The sequence below is a fragment of the Pleurodeles waltl genome, chromosome 3_1 (assembly GCF_031143425.1).
Source record: "Pleurodeles waltl isolate 20211129_DDA chromosome 3_1, aPleWal1.hap1.20221129, whole genome shotgun sequence".
NCBI lineage: Eukaryota > Metazoa > Chordata > Amphibia > Caudata > Salamandridae > Pleurodeles > Pleurodeles waltl.
This window is the reverse complement of record NC_090440.1, coordinates 161,630,664-161,646,849: the sequence shown is the minus strand read 5'-3', so window position 1 is coordinate 161,646,849 and position 16,186 is coordinate 161,630,664. Positions and strand designations below refer to the sequence as shown.

The window sequence follows — 16,186 nt, the reverse complement described above, 5'->3', positions numbered from 1 at the left end:
GGGGAGTGCAGAGTTAGTGTTCAAGGAAGCATGCTCTTCTGCATGCCACACGCCCTGCCTTACACCACATCTAGATTAAGGTGGTCCGGACTAAGCTACCTCATTGTGGGACCTCACTAAGTTTGTGTTGTTGGCCCCAGCAGTGAAACCCCCATGCTCTCGGCTGGCATCAGCATGGTCTCATGTACATGTACATTTGGGATGCTGGCCACAGACCTCTACCTGTTTCACTATTGGATTTCAGGACCTTGGGCTGTTAAGGAAGGGTGAATGAGAGTGTGAGTGAGACAGTGAATCCAGTGCATAACTGAGCAGTGCATCATAGTCTGTATGAAAGAGCACTGATATAGGCCACAGGCTCCTGTCCACATCACTCTAGGAGTCCATTTCACACTAGTATTTCAAGGTCCTATGATGCTGGGGGGACGTTACTTACGCCCGAGAGTAATGGCCACCTAAGCTGCTTACCTATCATTGATAACATAACACCGATCCCTCTCTGTGCGTTTACAGCCACCCAGACATCCAGAAGTTGCCAGGACTGCCTGAGAGCTCAGTTACAGCTGCTGGACCTCTAACACTGTGACATCCCAAGAAGGTGACCGTATATCTGGGGAGCACCACTCCAATGCCACCACCCATGAGCCGAACTCAGACGGTCTGAGCCGACTCCACTTAAGAAATCAGACTCCAGCAGAGTTCACTGTATCTATCTCACAATGCTCTGTTCCCACCGGTCCGTCTGTCTATACAACAACAGTTAAGGTACACGTACAGGCTGAAACATAAGCGCTCCATCCACTCTATTCCACCACAAATTCTGGCTCCCACCTTAACCATTTCCTGGGCTTCACTGGGGCTTGCGCTCCCAACTGGGCACGCTTAAAAGGAGTATCCCCTTTTTCTCACCATGGCCTGCGCTTCTCCTCTGGCGCGCTCTCAAGATCACAGCGATCAGCCTTCAAGACCCATGTGGCCTACGTGGCGCCCACAACAGCCCACATGAATCTCAGCGGGCCACCCCCCACCAGCTCTCCTTCCCACAGACTGCATTAATGGCACTGAGGCCCGCTTGATTCCACTGCATCGTTGCCTCAGTACTACTGCTCTTCTACCTTACACAGCCTGGGCTCTATCTGGGATTGATGAGGCAGTATCTCACTCATTTTGCCACCGGCTACTCAATGCCTGACCCTAAGATGGCGGCTGCCTCTGCTTGACCATCCACCAACACACTCATACTCTAGGCTTACTATCAAGGTCTGGCATCCAGTTTTGTCCCGTCTTGCACCATCTGACCCTCCGTTATCGAATCGATACCAGAGACCACAAAATCCTCAGATGCCTTACACCTCTTCTAAAGCTTTGGCTCAACAACGAAGGGGAGCCATTAAGTGCTCTTCATAGACAATCCACAGAGCAATCCATAGTATATAGGGCTAACTATAGCTCTTGAAACGTCTGAAGATTAAAAAGGGATCAAAGACATCCACTATAGGCCAACAATCTTCACCTTCTGCTGAGCGCCAATCCTGCTAGCCCTTTACCTCTAGAGACATGGACAACAATATGGCACAGTTGCACTACAAGTAAGGAAATTAAGGAATATCTCCAGTATCTGTTAGCAGGAATCATCCTCAAGTTCTTATGTACTTTCACACTTCCTCAATCAAGGGGCTCTCCCTTCTCCCGCCATCCACGCACCTAGTGGGGTTTGATCATCTACATTTCACCACGGCTGATCACAAAGGAAAGGAGCCCAAAGAACACAAAGACCCAAAAGACAGCAAACCTCCAGTGCCAGACTATCCAATTAAATCCAAAGGTGATACACCTGCCAAAATTGAGATCATCACACAACGTCTCTGTGAACTCCACGACCTAGCCCAAGACACCATAGCTAACACTGCTGCTCTGCACCAGGACATCCAAGCCATACACGAAGATCTGAAGGGCCTATCCACTAGACTTATAGCGGCAGAGTCCAAGATTAGCACACTGGAAGACTCTAACTCTTGAACCCAGAAACGAAACGCTTGGAATACTCCTACCACTCAATAAAGCAAATAAGAAGAGAGATCTCAGAACTTGAAGACCGCAACCTGGAATCTATGCACATTAGGCCTACCTGAGAATGTTAAAAATGACACCAATTCCTGTGCTGGAGACATGAATCCCCATGATGTTGGGCCACAACTTCGAGAAAGACTTTCAAATTGAACAGGCCCACAGAATCCCAACAATATCTGCTGACATACAATGATATTTTGTTTTCTGCGGTATCACCACACTGAAACAATTCTCACTCATATGCGGAAAGTGCAACAAATTCATTGGAATGGATCACAAATCTCTATATCTCAAGATGAATGTAAAGAAAGTGTCTCAATGAGGAAAGGCTTCCTGGCACCCCGCCAAGCAATGAGAGAACATAATATACCATTCTCCTTCTTTGATCCAGCCAAATTCTGCATTCTCTACAAGGGCAAAGAAATGTTCTTCACCTCTTCCGTGCCTCCAAGCATTCATGAACACCTCCACCCAAACAGGAATGGAAGCCTGATCCTACATCTCCACCGTAACTCTGCACTATATGTCTCGGTACTCAAGCTTATTGTGAAACCATAGCCCACAAGGATTGATCGACTAGGTCATTCATGTTCTGCACCATCAGCACCCACCACAACCGCAGCTGTTCTTTGTTAAAGTTATATTGGTCACTGCATTGCACATTTATCTAGTTTTCTACACTTCGATCACTAGCAAACCGCGATCTTGGGACTCTGATGCCATCTACAAGATGGAGTTGTGATTTCTACTGCTGAGGCTTGGCCTTCTTGTGGCCTTCCTCTCTCCTATTCTAAATTGGGTGGGTTAATGCGGTCTCTCCCCTTTATGGGTGGGTGTGGTGGGTGGGTTGTTCAAAGGGGTTGGAATTTGTTTCTCTTTTGCATCTCCCTATCCCTTCTTTCTTTTCTACATCACATCAAAAACCACACAACACACTATTGACAAATGGCTGACCTTAGAATTATCTCTTAAAATACAAAGGGACTATCAAACCCTTCAAACTAAAAGAAATAGCTGACTACTGCAAAATGCCATTACATGCACACACAACCATCAGGATCACTGGTTGATTACCAGAATTTCAAGGAAAAATAAAGAACTGGCCACTGTCAATATCTAAGCACCGAACAATAATTCAGTGGACTTTTGGAAGGAACTAGACAAAAGTATCTCCGAAATCCCATAGAACATTGGCATTATTGTGGGGGGTGACCTAACCTGCCAATGGATGGGGCCCTTGACATGATTTCCTCTCACAAATTCCACGGCAGTAGATTCCATAATCAAATGAGCTTATTCTTCTGAAATAAAACCTGGTTGATATCGGAAGGCTATTCAACCTTTTGGTTAGCGACTACACATTTTTGTCCTCCCCACACTATACTTTCACTAGAATTGTCTACATATTAGTAGATAAATCACTCGTCCCCTTCTCTCAAAATCCCAAAATCGAACCCATTATAATTAGCAATCATTCATGTATAACCCTAGACCTTAATCTCACCATGGCTCAGTTTCCCCCTAAACCATGGCACCTTAATGACACACTTTTGGAAGACAAGACCTCCAAATTCAAGATCGCTACAGCAATATGCCAATTCCTGGCAGAAAACAACTCAGGGGATACTACTGATTTGATCAGATGGAACACCCTGAAAGCATGCATTAGTGGCAATCTGCTGAATGTTGTGGCAGCCAGAAATACTGGTGGTCTTCTGGCACCTGTCTTTGGTGGTCTTCAAGAAAGACTGCCAAAGTCATAATGACCACCTAGGTCCCTAAATGAACCCATTAGACACTCTATGGGCTCTCAGGACCCCCGAAAACTGTGCAAATTACAATATGAGTACAACCAAATACTAAGTAAAAGGGCACAGAAATGGATGGAAATCTCCAATGCGGAAAAAATGTCCAAACAAAACTAAGTCGAGAAGACCTTAACTAACTACCTGAAGTTCTCCAAAAACAGATCCATCATCTCATCTATCAAAAACACAGCAGGCGTTACCCTTACCTCCCCTCAGAAGATCCTGGAGGTTTGTCACAATTTCAACTCCGATTTATACACTCCAAGTTCAATAATAAACCTGAAGGAATACGTATCATATCTGAACTCTTACTGTCTCGCAATAGTAACCCTAGAGAGTAGATCACTCCTCAATGCCCCATGCACGGTGGATGAAATCTGCCTAGTTATAAAATCCCTCCCATCAGGAAAGGCCCTGGGTCCGGACGGGTACTCTGTGAAGTTTTACAAAACTTTCTCAGACCTCCTTAATGACCCACTCCTAACCCTCTTTCAATCGTACTCCTCCGCTGGCCATGTCACTGGCACGGGCTTCGAAGCTACTATAGTCGCCATACTGAAAGAGGATAAGGATACTATGGATGTTAAAAACTATAGGCCGATATCACTAATTTACATTGACTGCAAACTATATTCCAAGGTTCTAGCACAAAGATTAGAGAAGGTGATCCCAAAATGTATCGCCCCACATCAAAACGGCTTCCTGAAATGCTGCTTAGCCGCGGATAATATTCGGGTCTTCTGCCGTGCACTTGAGAAGGCCAGGGCTTCTCACTTTCCAACTGCTTCAATTGCACTTGACGTGGAAAAGTCCTTTGACAAGGTCTTGTGCCTTTTTTTGCGAGAGGTGCTAAACAAATTCTACCCCAGTGAGGCCTTCACTAACATGGTTATGGCACTATGGCCCTCATTACGACTTCGGAGGACTTGTAAAAAGATAGCTGAAGCCGCGAGAGCCAATTTACCGCCAGTGCTGGCGGTATGCTTGGCCCACTATTATGACATTTCCGCTGGGCCAGTGTACGGAAACAGTCACATCAACATTGAAGGTGACTCGTAATAGAGCCGGCGGCAATGTTGATGTGCAGCGGGAGCAGCAGCACCCGTCGCACATTTCACTGCCTGTAACTCGGGCAGTGAAATGAGCGATGGGGCTGTGCCTGGAGGCCCCTGCACCCCCATGCCAAGTGCATGGGCAGTGCAGGGGCCCCCAGGGGCACTCCGAGTCCCCCTACCCACCAGCCTTTCATGGCGGTGTTTACCACCATGGACAGGCTGGCGGTTGGGGACTCATAATCCCCAGGGCAGCGCCCTGGGGATATGACCGTCTGGCTGAAGCCTGGCGGTATACTGGAGGGACCGGCGGTATGACCGTGGTGGTGTTACGCCAGTGTTCCGCCGACCACCGGGGTCGTAATGAGGGCCTCTATGCGGAACCAACAACGAAGGCCAGAATTAACAGCAATCTATCCAACTCATTCCCACTGAAACAGGGCACCAGACAGAGATGTCCACTCTCCCCACTTCTATTCCTTCTTGTAAATGAGCCTTTTCTCTCCTCCCTGACACAAAACGACAACATTAATGGCATTCAATTTCAGTCAGGCAAACAATTAGTTGCGACCTATGACAGCGACGAGCTAATTTTCACAGAGAATGCAGACACTGCAATTCCTCATATCATGTTCAAAATTGTTAGATACTCTGACGTCTCTACATGCAGAACTAACTGCTCTAAAACAGAGGTCTTCCCCATGAACATCTTTTGTACAGCCTCAGTCCTGGGCAACTCTGGCTTAAAATGGCAACCCGATGCATTAAAATACTTCGGCATTTGGTTCAGAAAGGACCATCAAGCCTCCTTAACAATCAACGAAAACCAGACATTAACAAAAATTAAAGACCTCCTGAGCTCGTGGTTCCAAAAAATATAACTTGCCGGGGCAGATCAGATACCTCAAAAATGATGGTGGCACCGCTAATCAACTTCCTCTCTTGTATGCTCCACATAAACTTCAAAAACGTGGACAAACTTATCTCAGACTTCCTTTGGTAAGAGAAAAGAGCCATGATTGCTGGACCTACTCTCAAACTGAAGAACAGGGGAGGTCTGAACATGCCTGAGAACATGCCTTCCTAGCAGCTCAGGGCAGCTGGTGATTGGGAGAGATAGATGATCTTCCTCCACCGTGGCTCAAAATAGAGTCCCATCTACTATCCTCACTACCCCTGAGTGCCACCCTTACCATTAGAGGCCTCCAGAAACGTCCCAGCCCATTCCCTCGCCGTGATAGTCAACACAACCTCCACTCTCCGGAAAATTGATAAAACCATAAAAAACACTTCAAGTGACTCCACCTTATCCTTTCTCTCGTCCAACCATAAAATTGAATTAGACGGAAAAACCCTGTTCTGGGAACAGTGGTCTAAAAGAGGTATAAACTCTGTAGGTGACCTTGGCACCCCCGAACTCCTCCTCCTTGGCTGAACTAAGCTCTCAACGATACTTCCCCGCAATAAAAAATTAGAGCTTTTTAAAACTTAAAATAGCCACTAACCTACTGCCAAAACCGCACAACCCGGACCTACTTGGCCTACCAGGGAATTTTAAAAAGCTCGGTCACACCGCATAACGAATTTATAAATTACTCGATCCTCCTAGAACACATCTCCTTCACAACCTGAAAAAGAAACGGTCCCCATTTATCCCAGAGGACCTTATCTCACACTTCACAGATGCTAACTGGAATAGAATCTGGCAGTCAAAATCTGGCTAAAAATATATGGCTAAAAATCATACCTGAAACTGCACAGTCTAGATTCTGGACGATGCTCAAGACACACCGGACCCCCTCCAGATTGCAAAAACTAGGGATACTACAATCAGACACTTGCGGCGTTGTGGGGAATTTCCTGGAACATTCAAACATATGTTTCTCTCATGCAAAAAGGTTGCCCCACTTTGGTCGCAAATACATAAAATGATCTATGACGTTTGTAAGATTCAGATCACACCATCTCTCCTAATCTGGTGCCGGGGCTTTGCGGCACACCCAGCTAGCACAGATCTTCTTTTACATGACTCTCTACTATGGGACCTAATGCTTGCCCAGGGCTCCAAAACAGTCCTCTCAGCATGGAAAACGACTACAGTCACCCCCTTCAACAAGTGGTGGAATGCCCTAGGCACCATCAGAAGTGCAGGCAACGTCATGTACAAGAAACTGCACAACACATCACACTTGCGATGCCTATGGAACAATCTCGACTTATACTTACAAAAAATAGGATACCCATAAACTCAACACCCTTCCTGCTCATACAAATCACCACATCCGAATTATCAGGAATATACTATCAATACACACTAGCATATGCTTAGTAGATCTGCCATCACCGTAGCTCTCAATGGTCCAATTCTCCTCTTAATTCTCTCTTTCCTCTCTCCCTTTCTCCACTCTCCCCCTTCTTCCCTTTCTTATCGCCTTGGTTCACTCGCCCTCACAGAGAACTCAAAGTTAGCTCTTTACCTCCCTGCTATGACCTTCATTGTGCTGTCATACGTAGTAAAGATATACCTATTGACACTAATACTTAGTTGCACCCACCTAAATCATGTATCTATAGCCTTATACATGAGGTCCTATAAGCTTTTATTATGTAACCTGCAATGTGCCTACACTATCTGCTCTGCAATTGTTCACTTTTTCAATAAACACGGTTTGAACAAAAAAAAAAGGTCTTATGATGCTAGGAGAGAGTGGATGTGCGAGAGGGTGGGAGTAGAGCTTAGCCCTGTAGGACGTTGTGCAGTGTGGCGATGGGGAACGATGGTGTAGGGGTGTCTCTGTAGAAAGAAGCACAGGACTATTTTAAAGCGTGAGCGTTTGAGGTGGAGGCATATTATGGTTAATTACAGACTTTTCATGTGTGGGTCATTATTGAATATCATTTTGGGAATTACACTATGAGTGTTTGTAAATACAGTTTAACCACAAATAATGAGAGGAGCACTGGCTTAGAGAGAAAATACATGCATGAGTGCAATGTCTCTATGGGGTTTTTAATGGGGAGGCAACAATAGCCTTAGGCAGGACTGCGTGTAGGAGGGAGTACAAAGGAGCTGTTCACAGTAAAAACTGACACTCATGATTGTTCCTTTACACAAAATCTGAAGACAAGTATGCACAATCGTAGAGTCTACTTTCTGAGAGATCCATCAGTTGCACTTTGAAATGCACTGGGGTGGTTTTGTAGTGGTTAAAAGGAAATAGCATGACTGAGGTCGTAGTGTAGTGCCGGCTTGTGGTGGTAGGGAAAACTGTAGTATTTCAGAGTAATATGGTGGTGCTGAGGTGATGTGACTGATAGCATGGGGTGGTGGCATTAGAAGTGCATATCACCACAAATTGGTACAAGGGTCTGGGCCTGTGTGTAAAAAAAATGAAATGTGACTTCTGTGTGTAAATAGGCATTATGGTCCATTCGCTTTAGTAAGCCTGAAAATATCCACGACCATTTTGGACAGTTGCATAAAGTTCAGATATGAAATTTAAGCATGAAGATGTTTCACCACTTAATCCAAAAAGATTACAGATGCTTAAAAGTGCAGATATTTTTTGCACAAATTGACAATTCTGTGAACCATCGGTTCTTCCTGACCTAGCTCTAGCTGGTTAGTCTGTCTATGGGCCTCATTATGAGGCTGGCAGTCACAAGACCGCCAGCTTCGCGATGGTGGTCGGACTGCTGCAGCTGTGTTGGTCCAACCATCATGTTACAAGTTTGGTGGTCGAACCGCCATCTGACCACCATTGACCACCAGGATCCTAGATCCCAACGTGGTGACGGCGGTCTTGGTTGAAATCAGCCAGGGTGGCGCTGTACTCAGTGCCATCCTGCTGATTACAACCTTGTTCTCTGCCATCCTTTTCATGGTGGTTTCCCCATCACAAACAGACTGGCGGAGAACAAGTGCAAGGGGGCCCCTACCCAGCACCAATGGAATACTTTGCAGACAGTGCATTCTGAGGGTGCTGCATGGCTCCCTCTGTGCTAGAGGTAGTACTCAGCTCCTTTAAGGGAGTTGGGTGCTATCCTGTAGCAGTGTTCCTGCCGGTCAGACCAGCGGGAACGCTCTATTTCAAGGTTTCTGCTGGTCGGCCAGGTCAGGCCGACGGAAACCTTGTAATAGAGCGCTAGTTTGGCAATCCCGCATTGCGACCCCCAGACTCGTAATGAGCCCCTATGTTTTGATTCTCCATGACCGAGTGAACCAGCTGCTTGTGTCCAAGTGAGTCCCATTGCCCGTCAGCCTCAAAAGGTGTCTAGGTCTCAGTTACCCACATCGCAATGACATATTTTGATGTTTTAGTTACTGTTGTTTCCAATGGCTTAATTAATAAACCTGGCCTTAGGAAATAAAGCTGGGTTATGTGCTAGAGGGGGAGTAGATCAAAGAGCTGTTCAAGGCACCATGGCGTGTGTGTAGCTCTTCTAGTCTTGGTTTTTACTTTGTGTTCCGACACTTCTAGTTTTGTTTTTTCCTTTAATAAAGCAGCTATGTTTTCCCCCAACAAGTGTTCGGCTGCAAGCCCCCGAATGTAGTACTAGGACTCAATGCCACTTGCCCTGCATTTTCCTGCAAATTAAATAGGTGAGAACAAGGGTGAGGCCTCACTGGTAATGTTTGAGCTCGGCCCTACCAACGCTTTTAACAAGCCAGTTTACCCCGAGATACAGTATTTTCTGCACATTAACCCTAGTGTCAGATTAATACTTTCCAGAACATGTCAAGTACTTCATGATGGCCTGCTGTGAAGGGCATCCTTTCTCCTGCATTTTATGAATTTCTGAGGGGAAAGGCAAAGGGGGCTGATTCAACACGAGTTAGGTGGGAATTAGCAATGTACATATTGTACCCACTGTTGAATACGAGTGCAGAGCACTTTGCTAGAGGTCATTCGTGCAGTGTTTCAGCTCTGCGACCCACGTCCCTTAAGGGGGCAAGTGATTAGCGAAACAACCACTGTTGAAGGGATATTGAGGGATTAGGAACTGGCCATGGGCCGATTTGTCACATTTGCCATGGCCATTGCGGAAGCCGGATGAATTAGCAGCCTCCACGCTGGGAGCGGTACTGTCTGCCCGACCGGTCCCAAGTCATTGATACGTTTCCTTGTGAGTCGCAGCCAGACAGAAACACAAACCCCGCCCCTTTGTGGCCACACATGCTCCCGATGTGGACACTGCAGGTCTCAGAAGATCTGACAACTCAATTCAGTTACAAAGCCAGCAATGTTTCTGTGTCCTTGCTTTGTGAACCTGGCAAATGTCACTTAGCTACAATGCTAATTTTAAATAGGTTTCCATGACTACACTGCCTGCCTTCGCCATTATCCTTGCACGAACGCTCTCAAGAAAATGCAGCCAAACAAGTTTCCCTGATCTTTAAGTCTTGTTTAGTTCTTCCGCTCGCCACACATTGGCTCTGCCTGTCCATTCAATAACCTCACAGCAACCCTGATGGTCTGGAAATTCCCTTTTCTCCCTATTACAACTCTCAAGGCAGATCAATTGCATTGTCATTTAAAAACGTTGCACAACAATTTTGCGTTGAGCCATAATTCTTAAAGAATATTTATTTCCCTCGATTTGCCTTCATTCTCATGCAACAAAACCTGTTATCCATAAACTGCAAATTATATGTTTTACGTTTATTTATTTAGCAGCGAAAAAAGGAAACACCAATAGTGCTCTCAATGAAGGAAACCTATAGCAGGGTTAACCATTGGGTGAGGAAATAGGGGGGGAAGAGAGCAGAAGATGTGTATGACAGGTGGATCAGAGCACGCATATAAAGGGACAGACAAAATTTGAGCGCATTGCGAGAGCATCATCACAACTTGGAGAGCCACATACAGAAACCCTGAAGAACACAGGAGTGAATGGGTGCGAATCTACTTAGAAGACAGTGTCCGACTCACAAAGGTATTGTGCACAACTGAGTTGAAGGCCTGCACATTCTTCCATTTAAAGTGTGACTGTCAAGATTTGTATTTACAATTGGCGGCAGTTATTCTCGAGAATGGATCTGGACTCATGTAATATCACATGTGTTTGTTCCAGTGGGTAAGTTGCAGGCGTTCTAGTTCCATGACTCACAAGGTAGGCGTAAATACGTGAGTTTGTTGGCATTCGCGAAGCTTTTAGCAGGCACTTCCTCTCCCTAGATACGGTCACAGGTTTCCTCCTGCAAAGAGCAAGCACAGAGGTGTCTGAAAATCTCCTATTTAAAGTGCATCACCTTCATGAATTGCAAAACTGGAAATATTTTTTTAGATGAGGCAAGAAAGAGGCCTGCGTTTGTAACAGGATTGCTCCTGGTGTTTTGCAGGGTTGAGAGTGCACTATGGACAACTGATATTTTTTTTTCTTAGCACCTTTGGTCTCCCATCTTTTTCGTGTTGCTGAAAGTCCCAAGGAGGAACCCAAGAAATAACTTCAGCCTAGAAAGGAGGTGGCGTTGCCCATAGATGTCTATGTACTTTGAAAAACATGTTTAATGTTAATGAAAGACGTGATTAAGTGGTGAAACGTCTTTCATGCTCATTCTTCAGACTTGATCTTCATGCAGCTGTGCAATACGTTTGTGCATATTCATATGCTCACAAAAGTGAAGGGTCAAGTATGTCAATGTACACACTGAAATGACCTCCAAGTCCACAGAAGAGCCTCCACCTCTCTTCTTGAATTCCGCAAGGAGCTAAAGACCTAGCTGTTCAAGTAGCCAACCTACCCTAGGCAGGGATAAGCGCACACACCTCCTCAGCACTAGGATATCCTTGCGGATGATTGTGCGCTTTACAAATACACATAACACAACACAAAATAACATATCATAATAGGTAAAAGCTGGCTACTGCTGGACTATTAACCAGTGACTTTCCATCTGAAAATAAAAGTGCAATCATCCAGTTATTTTGCTTGTAAAGACATCTTTTCTTTGTAATGACATCTTTACTTTGGCTAAATTTTGTGACCCGGTTGGGGAAAAGATGCCTCTTCATCAGCAACAGCATTGAGCCATGTGGCACCAAGATCTTGCAGTGATGAAAGAGAGTACTCCATGCAAAATATCATTTTCCTACTGGAGCACTTCCCATTTCCTAATGAAAAGAGCTATTTCTTTCTCTTTCTGGAAATTTGGCGTCAGGCCTTCGAGGCATGATATGTTTTCTTGAGACGCCGGCACAACCAACACCAGCATCATTTTTCTATTTAAATACAAAATGCAGCATATTCCGTCTCTAAGTTGAATATCAAACTTTTACCATAAGTAAGTGTAAACATTCTTTTTCATTACTAGTTTCCATTTGTGTTCACAGAGATTTATTTGCTGGACAAGAACGACGTGGCTTCCAAGGCGAACACTTACGATGAGATCGAGAGGATCTACATTGATATTCATTCATCTGAGTTTAGAAGACAGCTGGGTCCAATGAAGCCAGTCCCTGAGATCCCGCCAGACTACTCCACGACTCTGGAAGAAGAGGGACTTCCGGCTGATCTGCACGCGCTTGATGTCCAGAAGGTGTGCGACTGTCTGCAGCTACTCAACATGGCGGAATACACAGAGGCTTTCCAGAGGGAGCAGATTGACGGGCAGCTCCTGTACGAGCTTGAAGAGTCCATCATGGAGAGCTGCCTTGGGATGAACAAGCTGCATATCATCAAACTCCTGAAGTTCAGGGATGGGTGGAGGCCAAACCTAAGTAAGAAAGTATTGAACGTTTAAAGGGGACTACGAGTCATTTCAGACATAAAATATGTTGTTCTTTACTGTCTAGTGTTTACTTTTACTGGATTTGACTTTCAAGTACCTTTTTTTAAATCTTCTGTTTAACGTTTCTGTGTGCAGTAAGCTCCATTTTGTAGAAAACTATCAGCCTATACAACAGGAAATGACGTCAGAGGAGGACAGGGCGTTGCAATCTGGAGATGCTCTGCAGCAGCAAAGGTGAAAAAGTAAAAGATTGAATTTTGTTCTACGTACAGCAACAGATGTACCTACATGGCAATGATGCTGTTCACGTCTTATAGACTTGTATTGTTGGCGTTCATCTCCCTTTCGCTCTTTCCAAAGCGTACGTATCATACTATCCTCTCCTTCCACTCCATAAATAAATACCGTCGGAATACATCACCTGCCCTCATTGGCTAGTGCTACTACTGGTCGTAGCGGTACTACTATCGGAATAATATTACTACTATGACTAAGAATAATGCTACCAGTAATGTTTCCAGTGGCCATGCTTCAATTGTTATTACTACTTGTAACTGTAGTAGTAGTAATAGTAGTAGAACATGATAGGAAAGGTGACAGATGAAGAATGCACACACTGTTATCACCAGCACACCACATGTTGCAATACCACTTGTACGTCTGATTACTGTGTCACTATTTCACTGAGGGCTTTTAGTGGTGTAATGTCTGTTCCTCAAGCACCCAATCGGGTTCTATAGTAAAGTATGTGTATTTGAATAAAAACAAAAGAGAATTGTACCTTTCTGCACTGAGAGAAATTAACTTCATTACAGCAGTGTAGATAACCCCAATGTTATGCAACAATGGTGTAAAGAATGTACTATACTGTACACATTTTTATGTATATAAAAAACTGTTTACTTGTTTTTTTCAAATACCTGTTGTGGATAGTAACATACTAATTCTAGCACGACATGTAGCAGCACCATAAAATTTCAATTAAAAATGATACACTCCTAACATGTAATAAAAGTCGTGTCTGTCTGTTTCATTCATATGCTGTAAGCAAAAAAAGTACAAAAATATCTGCTTGCAAATTTTACGTTATCGTGTGGTGACACTGTGCCAGTACTGTGTAATTATGAGTTGAAACTTAGAAATTCAAAAGGTATATTTATAACTTTATAGTTTATAACTTAATGTTATCATTTACACCCCTTCCATCTTGTTAGCCAGACTAAATTAACTATAACTCATGCCTTCCCTGTGCACTGCTTATACCCTATCATACAACATGATTTACAGCATGTTCACTCATACCATTCATAACAACATAAATGACATCTCAAATGACATCATTTATGGGAAGAGTGTTCATTGTAAAGGGCTGAGTTATAATTAATTTAGTCTGGCTAGCGAGTTGACAAACGCTATACGGAAGTGTGAGAGTTATAGTAAGTTGTGGGAGAAGTGTAAAGTATATCCTTAAGTTATAACTATAAAGTTAAAACTATAACTTTTGAATTTCTAATGTTTGTGTAGTTTACATCTGGCTCTGTATAGAAATAATAAATTACGTTTTTTTCCACTATAAGTAATCTCACACATTTGTTTTTCCCATTGAATTTGTATATTTTTTTTACATTTGTTTCTAAGAGGTGGTGTGGAGGAAGAAACTGAAGAACTCCATTGTATGGACCTTTGGCCCTGTCACCAGGCAGGTCGCTCTCCCCATCTGCCACGCAGCCCCCTGTGGGTTGAACCTCCGTTGCCACTTTTGCCGCCTGACTACTCGCTCCCTTTTTTCTATTCCCCTGAGCTTGTGCTTCTGTGCCACTTGTTTTTTTCCATTCTGTGCCCCTGTGTTTTGCTTTCTGTACCCCTGTGCTCTGTTGTCCCTCTCCCGCCGTTTTTTCCCCGGGTTTTCCCCTGGGTTTTTCCCCGGGTTTTTCCCTTGCTGCTGAGCCCCTGCTGCCCCGCCCCCTTCACTCCCATTGGCCGCCCCGCTCCCACCTCCCAGCTGCTCCTCCCTCCCTCTGCCCTCATATGGAGGCCGTGAAGCGAGCGTGCAGCGGACGCGCCGCTGGCGCGCCAAAGGCGCGCCTAAGGCAATCCCATCTGCGCCCGTCCACGCCAGGACCGCACCCAGCACCAGAACCCCTGGAACCCGCACCCCCCGCAACGCCAGACTGCACTACGATGCAAGCACCCTCCACGCACTCAACACCAGACGAGACCACCCCTGCTACCGGGCCACCCCGAAACGCACCCAGGGGCCTTTCACCTGCCGGAACTGCAGATTCACCAGCATCCAACCCTCCACACCACCAGCCAGAGAACCCAACCACCTCCGCTGCATCCTCCTCAACACCCGCTCCGCTCGCAAGCACGCCATCGAACTTTGGGACCTCCTAGACTCCACTGCCCCTGACGTTGCCTTCCTGACGGAGACCTGGCTGAACGCCACCTCAGCACCAGACATTGCCATAGCCATCCCACAGGGCTACAAGATCTCCCGCAGAGACCGCACCAACGGAGTGGGAGGAGGAATCGCCATCATCCACAAAGACTCCATCAAAATCTCAACGAACACCGATGACACCCTCACCACCGCCGAGCACATGCACTTCCAGATCCACACCGACCCCAACACCACCCTCAGAGGAACTCTCATCTACAGACCTCCCGGACCCCGCCCACAGTTCAGTGACACCATCGCTGACCTCATCAGCACCCACGCCCTCGCTTCCACGGACTACATCCTCCTCGGGGACCTGAACTTCCACCTCGAGAACAACAACGACTCCAACTCCACCGCCCTGATCGACAACCTCGCCAACCTCGGACTCAAACAGCTAGTAACGACACCCACTCACGCCGCTGGACACACGCTTGACCCCATCTTCTCCGCAAGCCCCCACGTCTCCTTTAACCACACCACCGAACCACACTGGACCGACCACAGATGCGTCCACTTCACCTTCAGAAAACCCACCACACACCACCGCACCCAACAGCTACCACGCCGCTGCTGGGGCAAGGTCACCGGGGACCAACTGACTACCGCCCTCGCCCTGAGACCACCCACCGACCCCACCGACCCAGACACTGCCACGACCAACCTCACACAGTGGATCAACGACTGCGCCAACACCCTCGCCCCTCTCAAGACCTTTACAACCAACCACACCAACAAGAAAGCCGCCTGGTTCACCGAGGACCTCCGGATCTCCAAGCACACTTGTCGGAAGCTGGAGAAGAAATGGCTCCACGACCGAACACCAGACAACCACACAGCCCTCAAGAGCGCCACCCGCAGACATCACCAACTCATCAGGACCGCCAAGAAGACCGCCTTCAAGGACCGCCTAGACAACAACGCACACAACACCAAAGAGCTCTTCAGCATCGTGAAAGAACTCTCCAACCCCAGCTCCATCACCAACGACATCCCGCCATCTCAAGACCTGTGCGACTCCCTGGCCACCTTCTTCTACCGCAAGATCACCGACATCCACGACAGCTTCAACCCCGACCCCCCC

General features: G+C 46.1%; 1 protein-coding gene across 1 annotated transcript in view; it reads left to right on the top strand.

The window, feature by feature from the left end:
• Positions 1–13,691, top strand: part of LOC138283868 (uncharacterized) — a 136,580-nt gene extending 122,889 nt beyond the window's left edge. The window contains exon 5 of the mRNA XM_069222048.1: positions 12,265–13,691. Within this exon, the coding sequence (XP_069078149.1) occupies positions 12,265–12,674 (410 nt within the window). The 3' untranslated portion in view covers positions 12,675–13,691. The remainder of the gene's footprint in view (positions 1–12,264) is intronic.
• Positions 13,692–16,186: the final 2,495 nt, after the last annotated feature.